Source organism: Erpetoichthys calabaricus, chromosome 2 (genome assembly GCF_900747795.2).
Source record: "Erpetoichthys calabaricus chromosome 2, fErpCal1.3, whole genome shotgun sequence".
NCBI lineage: Eukaryota > Metazoa > Chordata > Cladistia > Polypteriformes > Polypteridae > Erpetoichthys > Erpetoichthys calabaricus.
This window is the reverse complement of record NC_041395.2, coordinates 152,477,282-152,501,466: the sequence shown is the minus strand read 5'-3', so window position 1 is coordinate 152,501,466 and position 24,185 is coordinate 152,477,282. Positions and strand designations below refer to the sequence as shown.

Genomic DNA, 24,185 nt, shown 5'->3' with positions numbered 1-24,185 from the left:
GTTTTTTTACCCATTCTTCCTTTCAAGGGCCTCTATTTCTGCAAGATTCTTGGGAAGTCTTGGCATGTACTGCTCGTCCGAGGTCAAGCCACAGATTTTCTGTGATGTTTAGGTCAGGGACTATGAGGGCCATGGCAAAACCATCCGCTTGCTTGCCTCTTGAGGTATTCCATTGTAGATTTTTATTATTTTGCTGTAGGACCCATCCCCTTTTTAACTTCAACTTTTTTATAGTAATGTGATGTTTGATTCCAGAATTTGCTAGTATTTATTTGAATCCATTCTTCCCCCTACAAATGATATATTCCCTGTGCCACTGGCAGCATCACAAGCCCAAAGCATGATCAATCAATTACCATGCTTAACACTAGAATCCCTGAAGCATACGAAAAAACTTGTAATCCGGGGCCAACTTAAATTCCTTCGCACCTCTCCTCATTATTGTCTTTTGTTTTACAAATGTGTCGATCAGTGCAAGCAGCCTGCTATCCCATCCTCCACTGACAGAGCTGAAGTCAGTCGCAAACTTCTCCCAGCTCAAATGTCAATTTATTATGGTGTGAGGTGCCTGGAATTGTATAGGGTAAATAATATATCGTTATTTGGAATACATACATTTCTTGTGTGTTCTGTGTCTACAAAAATCTGAGTAAATGTAGGATGACACGAAATGAGAGGCAAGAAGTGCTGAACATTTACCTTAAACAGAAAGTTCTTCCATGTTATACTAATAATGATGTGAAGTGTATATAATGTGTGAAGACTTTAGTCCAAATATCAAATAAACATGTGCACTTTAATTCAAGAATATAACCAAAGAAAAAAATCATTCAATTTACATGTTGCTGTCAATGAGTTAAAAACCCAAGCTCAATCAACAGAAAATTGATATGCATTCTTGGATGGTGCAGAGGTAAGAACTGCTACCTTATAACCAAAAGGTTCTGAGTTCGAGTCCATGCACTCCGCGTTTTGAGTAGTGAGCTGCTATTATTATGATTGTAATATAATAAAAACATACATTTGATTAGAGTCTGTAACACCCAGTTTAAATTTTGGTAACTTGTAAAAGGATGTTGATTATACCATGAAGTTCATATTTGTTCAGGTGTTGCTGCACAGAAGAACAGTGCACTACCACTCCAGAGTCTGCTAAATGTTCCTGAAGGTCATTTGTAGTCAAATGGGGGTTTTTATTTACCTTTCTATCAGTCCAACAAGCAGTTCTTTCAGAAAGTTTCTTGGTCTTCCAGACCTCAGCTTAACCTCCACCTTTCCTGTTAACTGTCATTTCTTAACAACATTATGAACTGAGGAAACGCCTACCTGAAAACGTTTTGCTATCTTCTTATAGCCTTTTCCTGCTTTGTGCAGGAATTATCTTATTTTTAGAGTGCTAGACAGTTGCTTAGAGGAGCCCATGGCTGCTGATTATTGAGACATGGTTTGAGGAGTCAGAATTTATCCAGCTTTGCAATTTGTATTATCTGGGGTTTCCTAGCAATGACTGTGACCAAGCCATAACCCTAACAAGCTGTGAGACCTTGGTAAACAATGTCTGATACATCAAATTTCTTAATGTGCCCAAACTTTTTCATGGTGCTTCTTTCTTTTTTTTTACTGTACAATTTTACAAAAGAAAAACAATGTTATTCTTGAATAAAATGCTGAAAGGAAAAGAGTCTTCTTTAACTTTATGCCTTTTGGTGATCAGTTCATCTTCTGCTCACTTAACTATTCAGAGTAACTGATATTTTAAGCAAGGGTGCCAAAGCGTTTGCATGCTACTGTATATATAATTTAAACCATTTTGCAGAGATCTGTTCTTACTTAGACAATAAAGTCTTTTTGTGTTTATAAGTGTCAAAAAAATCCACTGCAATTTAAAGTTGTATGACAGTAAAATGTAAAAACGTCCAAGGGGGTTTATACTTTTTATAGACACTATATGCACTGCAGGCATTACTGTTATATTCACTGGAGTTTAGTTTTGGACATGTTTTGCTAGTAGTGTTTAAAGATATTATTGTTACTGGTACTGGTAGAAATTTGGATGGCGCAGTGATGTAATGGTAGTGATGCTGCCTTGAAACAAGGAGACTGGGATTCATGTACCAGGTGCTCACTTTGTGGAGTATGCATGTTCTCCCCATGTGCTTGTAGTCTTACTTCCACAGTCCAGAGATACACACATTAGATGGCTTGGTGATGGTAACTTGGCTCAAAGTAAGTATATATGTGTGTGTGTGTACACCCTTTGATGGGCTGGTGCCCTGTCCAGGGATTTTTCATGCCTTTTATCCAGTGCTTGCTGGGATTGGCTCCAGCCTCCCTGCAGCCCTGCTCTGCTTAAGTGGATTTCAAAAAGAGTGGATGGATGTTACAGATATGCAGGTAAGAGTAGCTGGTTACTCTGAACTATTTCTTTCTGAGTGTCAAAGTGAATGTGTGTATGAATGGGACCTGAAATTGGCTGAAGCCCTGCCTAGGGCTTCCCTTGTACTTACTGCTGCTGGGCCAACGTTCCCAAGATGCCTTCAAGCTATGTTAATAGCATTAGCTACACATTGCACAGGTACTTGAAGACTGGGTTGGTATAAATAAGCTAGATCTCTACTTACTATATATGACAACAATATTGTAAATGACTGCCAGCATGTGTTGAGGAAGAAAAGACCCTCTCAATATATACATTTGTTAGACTTATTTGAACAGACAGCTGTATTTGTAGACAAAGTAAAATATGTGGAATAGTTTATTCAGACTTTCAAAAAGATTTTGACAAACTTTTGCATTTAGATAGATAGACAGATAGATGTCTTTCACATCACTAGTAACTTACAATATTGGCATGCTCAGTTGTTAATGGACAGCAGACAGATAGTACAGATAATAGGAGAATGCTCCACATGGGGTGCAAACTTTGAGATAAGATCTATGCTGGAACTGTTACTTTGTGAAATTTATTGACCTTATTGACATAGATTCACTGCCAAGGAAATCTAAACAGTACTGAGGTATGGCAGCCAGAAGTGTAAATCATAATCAGTAAGGAAGTGTATGCTCCAGATGTTTGGCCAAAGTTGTAAAATTTCTTCACCTGTCTGACCTCATTTTTACCTTCTTTGTACATTATCACAATTTCTTATTCTGGTTTGATATTTTAACTCTCCTGCATTCACTCCTTATTTTAAAAGTCCATATATTTAAGTCATTTATTGTATCCACTTTACAGTAGATGGAATGGTGGCTGTGAGGCTAGGGATCTGCATTGGCAATTGGAAGGTTGCCGGTTCGAATCCTGTAAGATGCCAAAAGGGACTCTGCTCTTTTGGGCCCTTGAGCAAGGCCCTTAACCTGCAATTGCTAAGCGCTTTGAGTAGTGAGAAATGCGCTATATAAATGCAAAGAATAATTATTATAGTTTTTGATCAGCGACGTTCTGTAATGCAAATATTTTGTCATTTCCAAAATATCACCTTCAGGCTCAGGATCACTTACAGAATCAAGTTTGTAGCTTATCAAAAGAGTATTTTTATAAGAGACGTGGATAAGAAAGAAGAACAATTGATTATTTCAAAGTCTTTTCACAGTCATTTTATTTTGTGCTGAAAAATGTAATTTTGTTTAAAATTGGTGAGTGCTACAGTGCATGTCTGTTATGAATTTTCCTATGGAAAACACATTTTTTCATGCATTGTAAAAAATGCATTCCTTGCAAGTTTAATGAGCATTTATTGCACCAAATCTGAATTACTGTATAAAATGAAACAGTTTCTCAGTTTCATGTAGTTCGTTTTAGTCAAGAAACCTAGAAAACATAAAAAGTTTACAATGGTGAAATCACAACAATTTGTTTATTGCTTATGTTCATTGGAATTAGTCAATTTCTTTGCTTCTTTTTGTGCTTTGAATTAAATTATTTATTGGTATGACAGATGAAATTATAATGACTGACTTAGACAAACAATGACACATCTTATCAAATCTTATCCGTTACCTATCTAGAGAGAAAGAAATGAGACTTAATATAAAGTGATCATCCAAAGATATTCAGGCATATTAAAGGTTAGCAGAGATTAAGAGTAGGTAAAGTTCCAAAATAAAGCCTTTGATCAATTCTTCTTTACGTGAATGGATTTATTTATACTTTTAAGTAAAATAAGACAATGGTGAATTAGAATTATGCTAGTTGAGTAAGGCAATAAAGCAAAGTACTAGCAATGTGTTCCAACTCCCTACAGCAAGCTGTTCATTTATCAGTAAAATCTCTTTGGGGTTAGTTAGCCATTATTGTAAATCCAGTCTGATAAGCAGGTAGATTTTTTATTCCAATAAAGTTGGAGAATTGACATTCCCAAAACATGTGACTCATGTATTGTAACTATAATGAAAAACATCTAAAGTCAAATATTTACGACATCAAAGACAAAACATCTAAAATATGTACAACACCAAAGCCAACATGTTTATCAGCTACAAGAAAATATCTAATAATCTTCATTCTGTAAGCTAAAATAACAAAGGTACGACTAGTTTCTCCTTACTTACCTGCATAGGGTTTTTCTCTTCTGGGTCTCTCTGTTTTAAATACATTTCTATCAGAATTACTATTTTGTAACTATATTTAGAGTAAGAGAATTTTTTGGATGTACACTTTTAAATAGTTTTCTGTTTATTTAAAATTAAAGTATTTTCAAATCTATTCCTAAAATGCATTATTTTCTTTTAAGTAGTCTGCCTTTAATATTTCATTATTTTATAATGTCTCAAATGGCACAGTCCTCGTTCAAGGTTCCTGGCAAGTCTATTTATTTTTGTTTTTTGTATTTTTAAAGGATATCGTGGCAATATGTGTGAACAGAAGATAGACCCATGCTCCTCATCTCCCTGCCAGAACAATGGAAGCTGCTATGTTGACAGAATGTCCTTTGGCTGCAGCTGCAGTCCTGGATACACGGGTCCTACCTGTGCTCAGCTGATTGACTTCTGTGCCTTGAACCCCTGTTCACATGGAATTTGTCGCAGCATGGGAACTAGTTACAAATGCCTGTGTGTTCCAGGTAGGTTTATTACTCCGGTTATCTTATCAACAGGTGTACAGTAAATAAAAACACTGCTGAAAGTGAAATGTATTCATGCTTTGTTTTGTAAGTTATTGCAAAGCTTTATTGGACTAAGCAGAAGCCCCCCCCCCCCCCACACACACACACGCACACAAACCCCGCCCCAACCTTTTTGGCTGCACTTCTTTAACATTCTGTCCAATACTGAATTATCTTCAAAACTAAGCTACGACAGCCATAGTTATGTCATTGTTGATTAAGCCGAACAACCCATGAAGCATCTTTTGGAATCAGCTTCCTTGTCAGTAAATATTTCATAGTGAATACTCCTTGAAAGTGAACCCTAATAGTTTGTGAAACATCTCCCACTCTCTGGTCTCTGGGTTTTGTAATCATTATTTCAAAAGCTTCCCAGAAATAGATTTTCAGTATTAAATCTGACTTTAAAACAGACTTTTATTCAGAGCATCATGCTGGTACAGTGGTTAGAACCACTGCCTTACAACTCCAGGAGAGCTGGCTTGAATCCTGCTTTATCACTATTTGCACATTCTCTCTGTGTCTGCATTAGCTTTTTCTGGGTGCTCTGCTTTTCCTCTCAATTCCCAAGTATTCACTGGTCACATTAGCTCTGTATGGGTTCAGTATGGATGAGTGTCAGAAAACGGGCACCCTGTCCAAAGCTGTTACCTGTAGCATCCCTGCTGCTGCTTCTGGAACATACTCCAGCCAGCCAAGACCCTGAAGTGGACAAAACAGGTTTGAAAATGGACGGAGAGAACAGACTGTTATGTACTTTCATATTATTAATGTTTCTATTTATCTATTTGTTTTGACAATCAGTTGTCTCAATGTACATGCATTTCTAGTTCTGCAGCCCAAATCATTGAATGACTTGCTCATGGCCATAGAGTGAGTTATGAACTGGGGATGGTGTGGTTTACAGTCCACTGTGTCTAGCGCACACTGCACTCTGTAAATAAAAAACAACATCATATTTGATTTTGGTAACTGCCATTGCCTGTGCTGAAGTCAAATATTAATGAAAAATTCCCCCCATTGGATTCATCCCACAGTTGACAAACATTTCTCTTATTACTTACTACACAACTCTAAAATGTTTTGTTAAAGCATAACAAAATGTTTACAGTTAGCAGGACCTTAATTGTGAAATTTATATAGCATAATATTCTGGAGCCTAAAGCTTGGCACTGGCCAGGGGAATGATTACTATACAGTACATTATTGTAGGGGTGGCATGGTGGCGCAGTGGTAGTGTTGCTGCCTCACATTAAGGAGACCCAGGTTCACTTCCTCCCTGTGTGGAGTTTACATGTTCTCCCCATGTCTGCGTGGGTTTCCTCAGGGTGCTCTGGTTTCCTCCCACAGTCCAAAGACATGCAGGTTTGGTGCATTGGCGATCCTAAATTGTTCCTAGTGTGTGCTGAGTGTGTCCTGCGGTGGGCTGGTGCCCTGCCTGGGGTTTGTTCCTGCCTTATGCCTTGTGCTGGCTGGGATTGGCTCCAGCAGACCCCCATGACCCTGTGTTAGGATATAGCAGGTTGGATAATGACTGACTGACATTATTGATTTTTTTTATTTGGGTATGATGAACATTTTATTAATTAAGGCTGATACTGTAATCAAATCCCATGCATATGCGCTACGGAAACCAGAGATGATGTAATTGTCTCATGGGATCTTATTCACACAAAACAGTATTACCAACAACTGTAGCATGTTAAAAACAGATTCAGGGAGTGCAAGAATTCTTCAAGTCAGAAAACTATAGAGGAGTAGAAAACATAAGCATTAAACATACTAGTACAGGCTTGAAAAATACTTTTGAAGTGTTTGCTATATGTTGTCAAGCAAATGATTCTCCACCATATAGTCTGGCTCATCTAGAATTTTGGACTAATCAAGAAGGAGACTTCTATGTATTGTTCCCCAATAAATGCACTTCATATTATAAAACTGTAATTGAAATAACGAGCCTGTGAGGCTAAGGAACTGAGGAGAAAGACTATAAAGATGTTCAGCTCTTCCTGCTGCCTTACTGAGCAAATTTCTTAACCTGACCCACCTCCAGTCACAAAAATGTTGAAGTGTTTACTGCAGTACTTACACCAATTTGAGCTAGTACTGATCACGAAAGAAATACAATACAATACACACAACAAGAAGTGCCGCAATGGGCTTTAACAGGCCCTGCCTCTTGACAGCCCCCCAGCCTTGACTCTCTAAGAAGACAAGGAAAAACTCCCAAAAAAAACTAGTAGGGAAAAATGGAAGAAACCTTGGGAAAGGCAGTTCAAAGAGAGACCCCTTTTCAGGTAGGTTGGGCGTGCAGTGGGTGTCATAAAGAAGGGGGTCAATACAATACAATACATAAAATAGAACAAATCCTCAATAAAGTATAAAAATAAACATTTTACAAATACAGAGCAGAATTTTTTTTTTGTTCTTTATTTGGCCTTATACAATTTCTTGTATTAGGAATTTGTTAGTTTTCGCATACCCCTTGGGGTCAGAGTGCAGGCTCAGCCATTGTACAGCGCCCCTGGAGCAATTGAAGGTTAAGGGCCTTGCTCAAGGGCCCAGCAGAGTAGGATCTCTTTTGGCAGTGACAGAGATTCAAACTAGCAACCTTCAGGATACCAGCACAGATCCTTAGCCTCAGAGCCACCACTCCGCCCTAATTTAACAGTACATGACATCACATGATATTATTTGGATTTGTTTAGAGTCCTGGAGACCTAAGCCATCAAGCTGCCTCCTCCATTTGGCCATTCCACAGCTGAGACATTGCTTTGCCAGCCAATCCAATGAAAGGACCCTTCTACCCCATGATTCTTGTGATCCTCCATCAGGGATGACTTTACCTTAGGCAGGCAAAACAACTTGGCAGGTGGGCCGTGGCACCAAGTGCCACGTTTGAGTACTGAGAAGAGAAACAGAATAGGTGAGAGTTAATAACAAATTAGAACTATTATGTTACTTATGTTTTAGTGCTATTGAGTAAAAACAGAGATGCAGTCTGTACAGTTAATCAGCAGCTCCAGTCAGGATATGCTAAACTGAAGTAGTGAGTCTTCAGTCGGGATTTAAAAGCTGAGACCGAAGGGGCATCTCTCATAGTAGCAGGCAGACCATTCCACAGTTTAGGGGCCCTGTAACTAAAAACTCGACCTCCCATTGTTATTTTATTAATCCTTGGAATCATAAGCAGACCAGCACCTTGAGATCTTAATGTGCGCTCAGGTTTGTAAGTCATGGTAAGTTCAGACAAGTAAGCCGGACCTCGGCCATTTAATGCTTTATATGTTAAAAGGAGGACTTTGAAATCTGCCCTAAACTTAACTGGGAGCCAGTGTAAGGATTTAAGAACTGGAGTTATATGTTCGTATTTTCAAGTTCTTGTAATGATTCTTGCAGCAGCATTTTGGATTAACTGGAGGCTGTATAAAGAACAGTTTGAACATCCAGTGAACACCACATTGCAGTAGTCAATCCTACTAGAAATAAATGCATGAATTAACTTCTCAGAATCCTGTTTATTTAGAAAGCGCCTTAATTTCCCAACATTTTTAAGATGGAAGAAACATGATTTGGACAACTTTGTAATATGCACTTTAAATGACATGCTAGAGCCAAAGATATAACTCCTAGGTTGTGGGCTGATTCAGTAACATTAATTGGGATTCCAACTGAGTTAAATGATGACAAAATATTGTTGTGATCAGCATCTTTCCCTCCAACAATTAACATCTCAGTTTTATCTGTATTTAAAGACAAGTAGTTCTCATCCATCCACTCCTTTAATTCACTAACACAACTAATTAAAGACAACATCGGAGAAACTTCATTTGATCTAAATGAAAGGTATAACTGGGTGTCATCTGCATACGAGTGAAAATTAACATATGTTTCCTAATAATATATCCCAGTGAAAGCATGTAAAGTGAAAACAGTAAAGGTCCCAGTACTGAGCCCTGCGGGACACCATATCTCAGTTCTGTGTATAATGATGGAATGAAATTGTCTCATTATTATTAGCATCATTTATTTGTTTCCTTATGTACTTATTTAATACATTGCTGATCTGTTATTATCCCCAAGGGCATAAATAAACTTAAAAGGCACATTAATGCTCTGCAACTCAATGACATAACTTTGTCAGTTGCTTTTTACTGAAAAGCACTGCATGATAAACATTAAAGTTGTGCTTGTGTCCAGCTCTTTAACTTCTACAACATATACATACATGCCTATATACAGTAGCGCCTCTGCTAGGAGAGGACAGCCGCCCTGGTTGCTATGGGGGTCACGGGACCCATGGCCACCACCAGGGGACAGGTTCTGGTTCCTGAAGCCCTGGAAGCCAGCACTTCACGCACACCGGGAAGTGCCGGCGAAAGTTCATCAAGGGGCACCTGGAGCATATCTGGGACAGCATAAAAGGGGCCACCTTCCAACAGTTGGAGAACTGGTTTCGGGAGGCAGAAGGAAAGGCTTCGGAGAGTGGGAGAAGGCAGCCGGAAAAGGAGCATTGAGATAGACAGAAAGAGAGATGTTTGGTGCAGGAAGCACTGTGTGCTGTGGGGACTTTACTTGTAAATACTGCAAATAAACGTGTGGTGGATTTAAGACGGTGTCTGTCTGTCTGTGGTCAGGCTGGCTTTCATAACATCATGCCATTTCTGGAATTGCAGTTGTAATAATAACAATAATAGTAATAACTTCTTCAGGCTCATTCTTGCATCCACTTACCTCGATTGTCAAGTGAGTAGGGTCTTTATTTTGGTATAATTTCAGTTCTCACCCAAGTACACGTTTATTCATTTGGAAGCAGGTGGTCATAGCTGCGCTGCATACCTATTTTGCCTCTTACCCAGGATGACAGCAGCAGGGACATATACTATAACTGGGAACAGAGACGATTCTCTGTAAAATTAAAAAAAAACATCCTGAACTCCTCACTCAAATTATGTCCAGAGACTAGTAACACAGGGAGATAGACTCTGGGACACCGAGAGATTATTAAAAAAGTTAAAGAACAGTTCCATCTCAATCTTTATTTAGTAACACAAACGTTCAGGGTCATTTCAGGTCTTAGTATGTGTGCTTCACACAGGTTTATAAAACATAAAAGACAAGAGCACAGTGTTAATGTGAAACTCTTCCCCATGTATTTGAAACAGAATTACACTTTTCAATAAAAGGGATGATGTGCTTTTTCCTTGAACTGATCTTTCAATCAGTGATTATTTTCTAAATGGTTCAGGCCCAACAACCACAAGTTAAACCACACCTATAGTCAGCATGTTGCCTTATTTCTCCATTTATGTTTTTTAATGTGCCTTTGAAGTAGAACAGCAACCTTCTAGCATGTTATCAGTATCATGCATATTATATGGTATACTGTAAATGGAAAAACTACACCTCTATTGCCAAGTGTAATTGTTTTTGGCCTCTCAAGTTTTGATCACTACAGTGTTTATTTATTTATCTTTTCATTCAGCTGGCAAATAGACCCGGGTAATATCCATCCATCCATCCATTATCTAACCCACTATATCCTAACACAAGGTCACGGGGGGTCTGCCAGAGCCAATCCCAGCCAACATGAACAAATCCCAGTCAGGGCACCAGTCCACCGCAGGGCACACACACACACACACACACACACACACACACACACACACACAACATACAATTTAGTATCGCCAATGCACCTAACCTGCATGTCTTTGGAATGAGGGAGGAAACCCACGCAGACACGGGGAGAACATGCAAACTCCACGCACGGAGGACCCGGGAAGTGAACCTGGGTCTCCTAACTGCGAGGCAGCAGCACTACCACTGCACCACCCGGCCGCCCCCCAGTTAAATCTCCTGGCTTTGCTGTCAACTTAGTTGAGTCTCAATGACAGACATTTCAGAGTGTTTGAATTGACTCAATAAAATAGAATTTCCAAATTGTACCAGATTAGCAGGCAGCATTACGATTTTCACTAATCAAACCAGTTTACAGAATTGCTTAATAAAGGTACAAAAATATACATTACTTTCACATGTAACAATATGTAAAGTACATAGATTGTTAAGTTAAGGGAGTATTCTTTTTATCCCCAGTATGACTAGGTACCAAAAACTTGTTCCATTGAGGAACCAATTCATCTTTGCCAAAATCTGCCAGATGAATTCTTAGCTATTTATTTTAATCTTTTTTTTAAGTATTTTCATCTGTTGTGCGTACTTGAGAGTGTGGGGAGAGGGTGTATATGGTGAGCAAAGTGTGGCTACTTTTAAATAAGGAAAATGAAGAATGAGCTAAGTACACTATACATCAGTGCCACAAAGGAGTTTGTAGGGTACAAGTCCCTAAAGACATCACACCTCCCACCCAATTCCAGTAATGTTGGCCCCCTCACAACAAATCCTTACAAAAACTTGTCAGCATATGTGTATACATTTTACTATATACAGTATGTTATTCATAATAAAAATGTTCATCATTAAAATTGACTTAATAAAAATGACTACTTAGATAAAACTGTGACACTCTTCTTGGACAGCAATACACTACAATTTTGGGTGGTATGACAAAAGCACACCAGCAATTCAATTATATATTGTGTGTCATAATTAAATTGATTTAACATTCCCATATCTATCACGTTCCCACATTTATCATTTTCTTAGACACTGTTGTTGAAAGTAGAAAAACCTCTTGTCTGAAAAAGTGTGAGTCTTTTAAGACTGCATTCACTCTACAGTGTGACTATTCTGATTTTTGCTTCATATCAGATTTTTGTTTTTTGACAGCTCAAATTTATTTTGCAAGTGATCCACATCTAAGAGGAGAGTGTACAGAGATCTATCCTGGATGTATCCTGCATGTGCAAAATGAATAAAAAACATTTTGTCAGAGAGATTCAGTGTAATAGACAGATGGTGGTTGCTGTTGTATTTCTCATCATTTCAGTGCAGGATGTCAGCTTATGATGGCCAAGAAGAGAAATAGAACACAGAAAATCCTAGTTGTGGCTTTGAGCGCAGTAATCACTGCCGTGTTTGCACATAGAGAGAAATTAGACCTGGTGGGATGGAGGTGTTGAAATTTTGAATAGAAAATGGCAGTTATGAAAGTAATGTTAATCCTTTTGCCTTTTTGCTGATCACAGTTCTCTACAGAGATCAGACCTTTGTCACATATGAGTGAAAAAATGGAAGTTAAGTTGATGTGTGTGTGGACTTCTTTTGTTTTCATAAACCAAATGCAAGATTGTAGGCCCTGAGCTATAGTCATTGCTATCAATAGCATGGCAGTGCTCAAGAAAAGGAATAACTTTCTGAAACAGCGAAAAGCACAATAACAATTATAGAAATTAAAGTGAACAAATAAGAACATGTTTAAGGTTGATGAAAACCATGAATTAAAAAATAGCTTTGGTAAAACTATAAAAAAAAAAAAACCTTAAAACAACATGAACACAGACTGTACTAATAGGAACCTCACATGTCAGCGACAAATTTCCTCATTTAAGAGTTTATTTGGTTTATTACTAGAAAAGTGTTAAATGAGGATTCCATTGAATTTATATGTGCACTCTACAGTACATATTGTGAAGAAATGATTACCAAAAGGACTTTATTTTTTCTCAGATGTTTCAACATTATTGAATGCATATGCCTGCACATTTTATTCTGTGGACATTTATCATGGTGTGCTTTTCTTGGCACACTTTTGCTGGCGTATGATGATTTTGATTACATTACTTCTGAAGAAATTCAGTTTTCAGACTTGATGATTTAATTTCTTCTAATGATGAGTTCAGTGGTTTAAGATCTGCCTTTGTGTATGTTTGTGTTTCACCAAGCAATTTGACAGTGTGGATGCTAGAGGTGCTGTTGCCCCGCTAAACCCACCAGACAGACATCCAAGACACACTTATAAAAGCACCAAGAAGATTTCTTTAATAAATTCTTCAAATAAAGTGCACAAAGCACCACACACTCCACAATTCACAAATCACCAATAATCAATAACAATAATCAATCCTTCACTCCTCCCAGCAGCTTTGTCACTCTACCACCCAACTCCGGCTCTCCTTGCTGGGTTTTGACCAGTCCTTTAAATAGTCCATGACCTGGAAGTATTCCTGCTCTGCGTCAAACGCCACATCATCCTTCAAGTAGCCCAGAAGTACTGCAGGCTTCCGTCCTCGTGCCTCCGAAGTACTTCCGGGTCGTAACAACAATAGGAGTCCCCAGGTTCCTTGTGAGCTCCCCCTGGCGGCACCCACGGCACCCAACAGGGCTGAGGAAACGGACTCCATATCCCATGATGCCCTGAGGGAATCCGGGGAACCATTTCCGTCCAGGGGAGCTGCCACCTAGCGTCCCGGGGGATGCAGTACCCTGAAAAGCCTGCTCTTCCTCCTTTTTTCTGTTCAGGGACATCCTGGCCAGGCTGAAACGCCGGCCATCCATCACAACAGCTATCTGCTAAACCTGCAGTGGATTAATGGCATTATATTAGAAGCCTTGTTAGATGCAGGCAGCAGTAGGCTCAGCAACAGAAGAGTCATTCTTCAATTTTTCTGTGTAATCTTCCATTATATTGGGTTTTTGGTGTGATGACAAACTCCTACATTAGGCAGACATTCCCATCACTAATTGATAGAAATTTCTATATCTTTACTAATTTGTTGTGAACATTATAGACATTTTTAGTAATAGTTACTTCGTAGATGTTGTTCCTATCCAAATAGGGCTTTAAACTGACTAAAAAATGTAGGGAGCAATGACACAAGTAATTCTGGGCAGAATGCAATATATCAGTGGTGCACTAGTCTGCAAGAAGAACTGCTGCCATACTGCATTGACTACAGAGCTCCGTTTCTCATTACTACATTTGTAGTGTTCTATGAAATATAAAATATAAGTATACAATTAATAAAAAATATATAAAAAAAATACAAAATTATAATAAACATTTCTTAAGCATCAGGATTTAGTGGGAGTCACATTTTATCTATAGAGAAGGTCAGAGAGAGAATGTTATGTCCAGTGGAAGACTGCGTCTCAGAATTACTCCTAGGAACCGTACTAAAAGTCTGACTAGGATAAGTATTTGTACTGCCTCAGAGTAAGCAAGGAGTAAGGAGGCCATGTCTGTGAATGAATGACATCACAATCTTATGTTACTTCTTGCTGCAAATTAACACTCATGTTGATATTTTGTAGTTTTCTGATACTAACACTGAGTTTTTACCACAAAGATGTTAATGATAATAATAATAATCAAAGTAGAAGAAGAACAAGGAAAACATAATAAGGTGTATTGTGCTAGGCAGCACGTAAGTGTTTGCAACATCATGAATAATATTGTAACAAGCACCAAGATGGAAAGTTAAAACACACACCAAATGAGAGTTAATGGACACATTATTTAACAATGAATGATCCAGGGCCATACTTCCAGAAGAATTGCCTTCCCACTGTTATGGCCATGGCAAATGTTTCATTAAGTAGCAGTTATGCTGAAACTAGCCAGGGTTATTTCTGCACTATTAATGAAGTTGCATTCACTCTTGCACTGTTCCTGCTCATCTTTGAGAGTCATGTGCCATGCCTCTCTCCATGATTCACCCTTATTTTCTGTGAGGCTATATTTATCCAATGCCCCGGGAGTCACTGCTTACCTTCTTGAACCTTCCTGGCTTGATAGGTGTAAAGCAAATGTTCCTGAGGTTCATTGAATGCACAGCTCAGAGCATCCATATCACCTAACAAGACCCACTTATCTTCATGTTGTGATTCACATATTTATGTGCTCATCCTCACTTGGAACAATGATATTTATATACTGACCAATCTGCATGAATGCAGCTTGTACAATTACCTCATGGAAAGTTATGGTAAAATGTATAATTCTGTGCATTACCTCATGCATTGTAACAGCGTTCAAAGTTTGGTACAAAATTCAAGAAACTGTTGGTTGTGACTTATAAAAGTAAGCCCAAATTTGCATCACAATGAGAATTGTGAGCCGCTCAGGACCATTTTTCTAATCTGAGATGCTTAATAAATATGAGCACAGGAGTGTTATTGAGCTGTAACAAAATTCATCATTAAAGATGCTCCACTGTTGAGTCTCAGGATAGGCATCATCAACTTCATCATAGAGGTTTCATGAGACACCTTTAACCAAGAGGGGTTTAGGATCCATCCTTAGAAAGCAGACATGCTTATTTTGCTGCAAAGGAGTAGTTAAGACTATAAAACCAAGTCTTCTATAAAGATTTACCAGGAGATGGTCCGATAAATGGGAAGTGTTAAGGATTCAACTGTGGTAAAATCTTATTAATTCCCCCACTCTAATCTGCAGTTTGATCTCCCATTCTGTGGCATAGTATAAGTTTGTTTAAAAGAAGAATTGTTTATTTGGATTAAGGTGTGGCACACTAATCAACATTGATGCCTCACGGTGCCTGGTTAGGATATTAGATTAGATTATTAATCTCAAGGGAAAATTTAGATGCATACAAAATTAAGTTAGAGTATAAGAACTTAGTTTGGAATGTCAGGAGGAAACACTGAAACTGCCTGATAGCAGCAAATAGAAAAGATCCTCAGAATTGCTTCTTAGCACAGCATGGTGGAATGAGTGCTCCAAGACAGCTCTTCTTAGAGGAGATGGAGTGGACTTATCGTGATGGCATTCTTTTTTGCTTCCATCTTCTTTTCTACAACAGCTTTCAATGTGTCCAGGTTTCACCCTGTGATGGTGCAGACTTTCTTGATAAGTTTGTTCAGGCATTGTGTGTCTTTTGAAATCAAGCTGCTTCCTTAGGAGACCACAGTGTAGAATACCACACTGGCTACTATAGACTGGTAGAACATTTCCAGCAGCTTACTACATACATCAAATACCCGAGTCTTCTTAGTTAGTACAGTCTACTCTAGCCATTTTTGTGTAGTGCCACTGTGTTGTCAGAGTTTTTGTGAACCTTCAGGTATTCGTAGCTCTGAATCACTTCCATGTCCTCCCCCTGAAAGGTGTATGGTGTCTGAGGCTGTTTGGTACACTGGAAGTCCACCACCATCTCTTTTGCCTTGCTGATGTTGACTTGCAGGAGGTTCTTTCTGCACCACAAGATGAAGTCCTCCACAAGCCTCCTGTACTCTGACATGTCTCTGTTATTAATGCAGCCTATGATGTAGGAATCATTTGAGAATTTCTGTTTGTGGTGCATGCTGATATTATACTGGAACTTTGTTGTATAGAGGGTAAACAGGAAGGGATACTGGACAGTTCCCTGTGGTGCTCCAGTGTTACACACCACCATTTCTGACACACAGACTCTGAGCCTCACAAACAGCTGACCAACACTGGAAAAATCAAAGAACATTATCCTACCTATTGTGTTGGTTGTGTCCATGTGGAGCATGTAGATGAGAGCATCCTCCACACTCATATGTTCCTGGTAGGCAAACTGCAGAGGAGTATGACGTTCTAAAACCAGGGGTCAGAGTTATTTCAGGACCAATCTCTCAAAGTTCTTCATGATGTATGAGGTACGAACAACTAGTATTTTAAATTAAAGTATAGGTTATGGCTACTCATTTGGATGTTACAGTGCCTGGTTGAATTTTGAAATGATTCATTTGATCAGGGTAGTCTATTTGTAGAATATTTAAGCAGGGTTTTACCATTGGCTGGCTGCACAGTTTGTCGTAAATCAGTGCATTCAGTGTATTGATACACATCAAAAACAACCTTTACATGCATGGCTAAAGTACAATGATATCAAGAAACAATGTTACCCAGTTATTTTTTATTTTCATTCACTGTCATTGTCTCCTGCTTATTTTTCTTAATCCCGTTTCCTTCTTTATAACTAAATTTCATTAAAGGGTAAACAAAAAAAATGTACAAAGGTGAATTAAGAATACTACATAGTCAAATCCTGATTATTATCCTGATTATCCATTATCAAATAACATTATTAAGGTATATCAGTAAAGTTTTATATCTCTGTTATCAATTTATGTTACCCAAAGCATTAATGAATTTAAAAGGAAAAAACAAAAGAGAATTTACATATAAAATGCAATCATAATACAACAAAACTAAGTAGAGAAAACTTACCAACAATAACATATGTAGTTAAAGTCACAAAAATCAAGAAAAAGAAAAGGCAATAAGATCCACTGTCTCATACCCGCTGAACAATTTGTTGTCAATGAAATAATAAACTTAAGCTTAAAAATAACTTGAACAGAGAATTAAAGTAATATCTTTTATTTAATATCTGGGCCTTATACCGATATAATCAACTAACATAGGAAGTCTGTCATTCTTTATTGCAATAATATTTTACAAAGAAGCACAGAGTGCTTATTTTCCTGTAACCTTAGAAGAATTTAAGGCAGCAGAAGATTCACAATGCTGCCATTTAACCAGTCTAGCTGCAAATAAAGTATGCAAAATAAAAGTACAAGTTTCAGGTAGATAATTGTCTATCCCCAGCCCAAGCAAGGCCAACTGAGTAGACAATTTAACATCTAATTTTAAAGAACATGAAAGATAGTGACTTACAAGACCACCCCATATGTAAAAGAGTACCATTTTTATCACATTCCCTCCAACACAGAGGAGAGAGATTTACATAAGTTAGTCCATTTTCACGGAAGTAAGACACCATCTGTAAATCAGTTTTAAAGTAGCTTCTATAGGTTTAGTACTATGTGTGTTTTTACCTAATTTAGCTAAAGTGAAGAGCAACTGCTCAACAGAAAAAACATAGTCTAGATCTCACCCTCAGCTAAACAGGGTTGCAGATTTTGAATAGTTACTTTTATTATCTTCTTCTTCTTCTTTCCGCTGCTCCCATTAGGGGTTACCACAGCAGATCATCTTCTTCCATATCTTTCTGACCGCTGCATCTTGTTCTGTTACACCCATCACCTGCATGTCCTCTCTCACCACATCCATAAACCTTCTCTTAGGCCTTCCTCTTTTTCTCTTGCCTGGCAGCTCTATCCTTAGCATCCTTCTCCCAATATACTCAGCATCTCTCCTCTGCACATGTCCAAACCAAAGCAATCTCGCCTCTCTGACTTTGTCTCCCAACCGTCCAACTTGAGCTGACCCTCTAATGTACTAATTTCTAATCCTATCCATCCTTGTCTCACCCAATAAAAATCTTAGCATCTTTAACTCTGCTACCTCCAGCTCTGTCTCCTGCTTTCTGGTCAGTGCCACCATCTCCAACCCATATACCATAGCTGGTCTCACTACCGTCCTGTAGACCTTTCCTTTTCACTCTTGCTGATATCTGTCTGTCACAAATCACTCCTGACACTCTTCTCCACCCATTCCACCCTGCCTGCACTCTTTTTCACCTCTCTTCCTCAATCCCCATTACTCTGTACTGTTGATCCCAAGTATTTAAACTCATCCATCTTCGCCAACTCTACTGCCTGCATCCTCACCATTCCACTGATCTCCCTCTCATTTACACACATGTATTCTGTCTTGTTCCTACTGACTTTCATTCCTCTCCTCTCTAGAGCATATCTCCACCTCTCCATGGTCTCTTCAACCTGCTCCCTACTATTGCTACAGATCACAATGTCAACAGCATACATCATAGTCCACAGGGACTCCTGTCTAATCTCGTCTGTCAACCTGTCCATCACCATTGCAAATAAGAAAGGGCTCAGAGCCGATCCCTGATGTAAACCCACCTCCAACTTGAATGCATCCGTCGCTCCTACCGCAGACCTCACCACTGTCACACTTCCCTCCTACATATCCTGTACAACTCTTACGTACTTCTCTGCCACTCCCGACTTCCTCATACACATACCACGGCTCCTCTCGAGGCACCCTGTCATATGCTTTCTCCAGGTCCACAAAGACGCAATGCAACTCCTTCTGGCCTTCTCTAAACTTCTCCATCAACATCCTCAGAGCAAACATTGCATCTGTGGTGCTCTTTCTTTGCATGAAACCATACTGCTGCTCACTAATCATCACCTCACTTCTTAACCTAGCTTCCACTACTCTTTCCCATTACTTCATGCTATGGTTCATCAATTTTATTCCCCTGTAGTTATTGCAGTCCTGCACAACCCCCTGATTCTTAAATATCGGCACCAGTACACTTCTTCTCCACTACTCAGGCATCCTCTCATTTTCCAAGATTCCATTAAACAATCTGGTTAAAAACTCCACTACCATCTCTCCTTAACACCTCCATGCTTCCACAGATATGTCACCTGGACCAACGGCCTTTCCATTTTTCATCCTCTTCATAGCTGTCCTTACTTCCTCCTTGCTAATCCATTGCACTTCCTGATTCACTATCTCCACATCATCCAACCTCTTCTCTCTCTCTCGTTCTCTTCATTCATCAGCCTCTCAAAAGCAGTCTTTCATCTGCTTAACACACTCTCGTCGCTTGTGAGTACGTTTCCATCTTTATCCTTTATCACTCTAACCTGCTGCACATCTTTCCCAGCTCGGTCCCTCTGTCTAGCCAATCGGTACAGGTCCTTTTCTCCCTCCTTAGTGTCCAACCTCTCATACAACTCATCATACGCCATTTTTTTTTTGGCCTTCACCACCTCTCTCTTCACCTTGCACCTTATCTCCTTGTACTCTTGTCTACTTTCTGCATCTCTCTGACTATCCCACTTCTTCTTTGCCATCCTCTGCATACTATCCTGTATTTCTTCATTCCACCACCAGGTTTCCTTTTCCTCCTTCCTCTTTCCAGATGTCACACCAAGCACCCTTCTTGCTGTCACCCTTACTACATCTGCTGTAGTTTCCCAGCTGTCTGGTAACTCTTCACTGCCACCAAGTGCCTGTCTCACCTCCTCCCTAAACTCAACCTTGCAGTCTTCCTTTTTCAACTTACACCATTTGATCCTTGGCTCTGCCCTCACTTTCTTCCTCTTCTTGATCTCCAATGTCATCCTACAGACTACTTAACTACACTTTCCCCTGCCACCACTTTGCAGTCTTCAGTCTCCTTCAGATCAACTCTCCTGCATAGGATGTAATCTACCTGTGTGCATCTTCCTCCACTCTTGTTCGTAACCCTATGTTCCTCCGTCTTCTTAAAATACGTATTCACCACAGCCATGTCCATCCTTTTGGCAAAATCCATTATCCTCTGACCTTCTTCATTCCTCTCCTTGACACCATACCTACCCATCACCTCCTCGTCTCCTCTGTTCCCTTCACCAATATGCCCATTGAAATCCACTCCAATCACCACTTTCTATCCCTTGGGTACACTGTTCATCACTTCATCCAACTCACTCCAAAAATCTTCTTTCTCACCCATCGTACACCTAACTTGCAGTGCATATGCACTAACAACATTCATCATCACACCTCCAATTTACAGCTTCATAATCATTACTCTGCCTGACACTCTTTTCACCTCCAAAACACTTTTGACATACTGAATTAGAGGTGTCAGTAGGAACCACAGAAAATAACGTAATGCAACTTTATACCTAGAGATACAGTATTAATAAAAATCCTTATGATAAATATTGGTGTTCATGGAGACATTGAAAAGAATGGAAACTGTTACCAGAAAAGGTTAATCTAGTGGATTAAGCTCATTTTGTAACTATGTGTGTAGATTTAAATCTGGAATTAGGCATTGAAATTGTGCTAAAAGAACCAATTTAGGTGGCAGAGAAATGTGGAGACAAGGGTTTGAGGTACAGCTGAGAAATCATATTTAAGAGAAACAAGTTGAACAAGTCAGAGCGGATCTACCAGATTTGATTATCTTCTTACATACTGCTCTATTTGAACTCATTGGGTAGAGCTGTAAAGAAGCACCATTGCCTCAGTTGGTCCAGTATTACTGCTCTATGGCAGTCACGTTACATTAAGTCTGGTACTGTTACACCATTCATGGAGCTGAGTCTCGTCAAAGCAGTCAGGGCTGTTGATGTATGGTTAATAGGCTATCTAAATAAATTAAATATTTTGCAAGGTTTTTATAACCTTACAGGGAAGCAAAAAAGAGTATAAGATCTTTGGAAGTACAATCATTTTGGTTACTAAAATTCTATTTACCCATGATAACAGCAATGGATTGACCATTAATGTCTTTATTAATCTTATGTGAAATATTAAGAAAGTTAATATGAATAAGATTCTTTCAGGAAATTGTTAATGATTTCCCAATCATATTTAAAATTTTCACAATTGAAAATAAAGAAGCAGAAATAGCTCTACAGAGAGTATGGCGCCTTATTTCATTATTCTTACAAGAAGAACAAACTGCAAACTTAGTGAACATTTGTTCAAGCAAATACAAGGAACCCAGAGAAGTAGTTAATGCAATTAAAACATCACTTTCATAAAGTCTGATTTTTTTCTGAATGACAGGTCCAATTTGAATCCACTGAAGACAGCCTAAGTGCTCAGCAAAAGGGACTCATAGTGAGTGCAAATATTAAAGAAAAAAATGCTATATAAATAAAATGTATTATTACTATTATTATTGTTATGAATTCTGTCAGCATTCATTCATTCATTTGACATATCAATGGAGTCTCAAGGATAGCATTACAAATAGAACCCATGAACTTAAATTTACTCAAGCATTGAATACTATCAAAGAGTGGGAATAGAGTTAGATTTAACATATTGAGTGATATCAGTGAAATGTCTAATTTCATCTGGCTCCTGTTTTCAAGTATAAAACCAACTAGATCAATATTGATTATAGAGGGCAAAATCAAGCTAATTTTGAGAGTATAATCTTTGCAAAGAATTTTGCATTGGAATTAATTTGTAGGAGATAAAGGAGATCTGCCCAGTTTGGAGACAGTGACCACAATCACTTTAAGGATTTCTTTAGGAACTTGTGCATCCAGTGAAAGTATTAAAAAGATAGAGGATACACTGATGGGGATCATTTGTATAATATTCTTTAGTAAAATCATCATCACATAGAGATTTATTAAGTTTAATTGATTTTATAGCAACACTAGCAAAATACCCGTGCTTCGCAGCGGAGAAGTAGTGTGTTAAAGAGGTTATGTAAACATATATATACATATCTACATACTGTATACACATATATACTGTATATACATATATACATATACACATCCACATATATATACATATATATATATATATATATATATATATATATATATATATATATATATATATATATATATATATATATATACACATATCAACATATACAGTGGTGTGAAAAACTATTTGCCCCCTTCCTGATTTCTTATTCTTTTGCATGTTTGTCACACAAAATGTTTCTGATCATCAAACACATTTAACCATTAGTCAAATATAACACAAGTAAACACAAAATGCAGTTTTTAAATGATGGTTTTTATTATTTAGGGAGAAAAAAAATCCAAACCTACATGGCCCTGTGTGAAAAAGTAATTGCCCCCTTGTTAAAAAATAACCTAACTGTGGTGTATCACACCTGAGTTCAATTTCCGTAGCCACCCCCAGGCCTGATTACTGCCACACCTGTTTCAATCAAGAAATCACTTAAATAGGAGCTGCCTGACACAGAGAAGTAGACCAAAAGCACCTCAAAAGCTAGACATCATGCCAAGATCCAAAGAAATTCAGGAACAAATGAGAACAGAAGTAATTGAGATCTATCAGTCTGGTAAAGGTTATAAAGCCATTTCTAAAGCTTTGGGACTCCAGCGAACCACAGTGAGAGCCATTATCCACAAATGGCAAAAACATGGAATAGTGGTGAACCTTCCCAGGAGTGGCCGGCCGACCAAAATTACCCCAAGAGCGCAGAGACGACTCATCCGAGAGGTCACAAAAGACCCCAGGACAACGTCTAAAGAACTGCAGGCCTCACTTGCCTCAATTAAGGTCAGTGTTCACGACTCCACCATAAGAAAGAGACTGGGCAAAAACGGCCTGCATGGCAGATTTCCAAGACGCAAACCACTGTTAAGCAAAAAGAACATTAGGGCTCGTCTCAATTTTGCTAAGAAACAGCTCAATGATTGCCAAGACTTTTGGGAAAATACCTTGTGGACTGATGAGACAAAAGTTGAACTTTTTGGAAGGCAAATGTCCCGTTACATCTGGCGTAAAAGGAACACAGCATTTCAGAAAAAGAACATCATACCAACAGTAAAATATGGGGGTGGTAGTGTGATGGTCTGGGGTTGTTTTGCTGCTTCAGGACCTGGAAGGCTTGCTGTGATAGATGGAACCATGAATTCTACTGTCCCACAGTCCAAAGACATGCAGGTTAGGTGCATTGGCGATTCTAAATTGTTCTAGGTGTGTGGGTGTGTGTGCCCTGCGGTGGGCTGGCACCTTGCCCAGGGTTCGTTTCCTGCCTTGTGCCCTGTGTTGGCAGGGATTGGCTCCTGTATTTAGGATATAGTGGGTTGGATAATGGATGGATGGACATTTGTATGCATAGCCCCATTTGCCCGTTTTCGTTTTTTTTCTTTCTTCAGTAATATTTCAGCAAACCCGGAGCTTGTCAGTTCAAATCCTGGTACTGACACCACTGTGTGACCCTGAGGAAGTCACTTCACCTGCCTGTGCTGCAAAAAACAAAAGTAATGTAACAAATTGTACCTCAGATGTTGCAGGTTGCTGGAATAAAGGCATAAGTAAAATAGATAAATATGTATTATACACATAGGAACTATTCATTTATTTTCAGTTAAGTCATTTGCAGCAATCCTTTATAAATGAGGGTTTCTCCTTTTTAGATAGTGCAAACTGTTTCTTCTTCATTGAGGTTTTCTCTTGGAGAGATTTATTCATTTAATTGAAAATTAAAGCAGCAGCTGCCAAAATATATAGCTTTCTTATTAATTTTTCAACATTGTGTAAAATAACTTTATAAAGTAACATAAAAGGTTTAAATACTGGTTATCCTTTTACACTAAAATATTACTAAAGAGATACCAAAAAAGTAAAATGCATATGTTGTTTTTCTTTAAGGAGATTAAATATTACTGAAGAAAGAAAAAAAAAAACTAAAACAGCCAAATGGGGCTATGCATACGAACTTAAAAGGTTTAAATAAAACA

The 24,185-nt window shown here is 38.5% G+C and overlaps 1 protein-coding gene across 1 annotated transcript in view; it reads left to right on the top strand.

Moving 5' to 3' along the window:
* The window catches only part of dner (delta/notch-like EGF repeat containing), a 259,011-nt gene that overhangs the window by 197,646 nt on the left and 37,180 nt on the right, over window positions 1-24,185 (top strand). Inside the window, exon 8 of the mRNA XM_028794644.2 lies at window positions 4,839-5,063. Within this exon, the coding sequence (XP_028650477.2) occupies window positions 4,839-5,063 (225 nt within the window). The remainder of the gene's footprint in view (window positions 1-4,838; window positions 5,064-24,185) is intronic.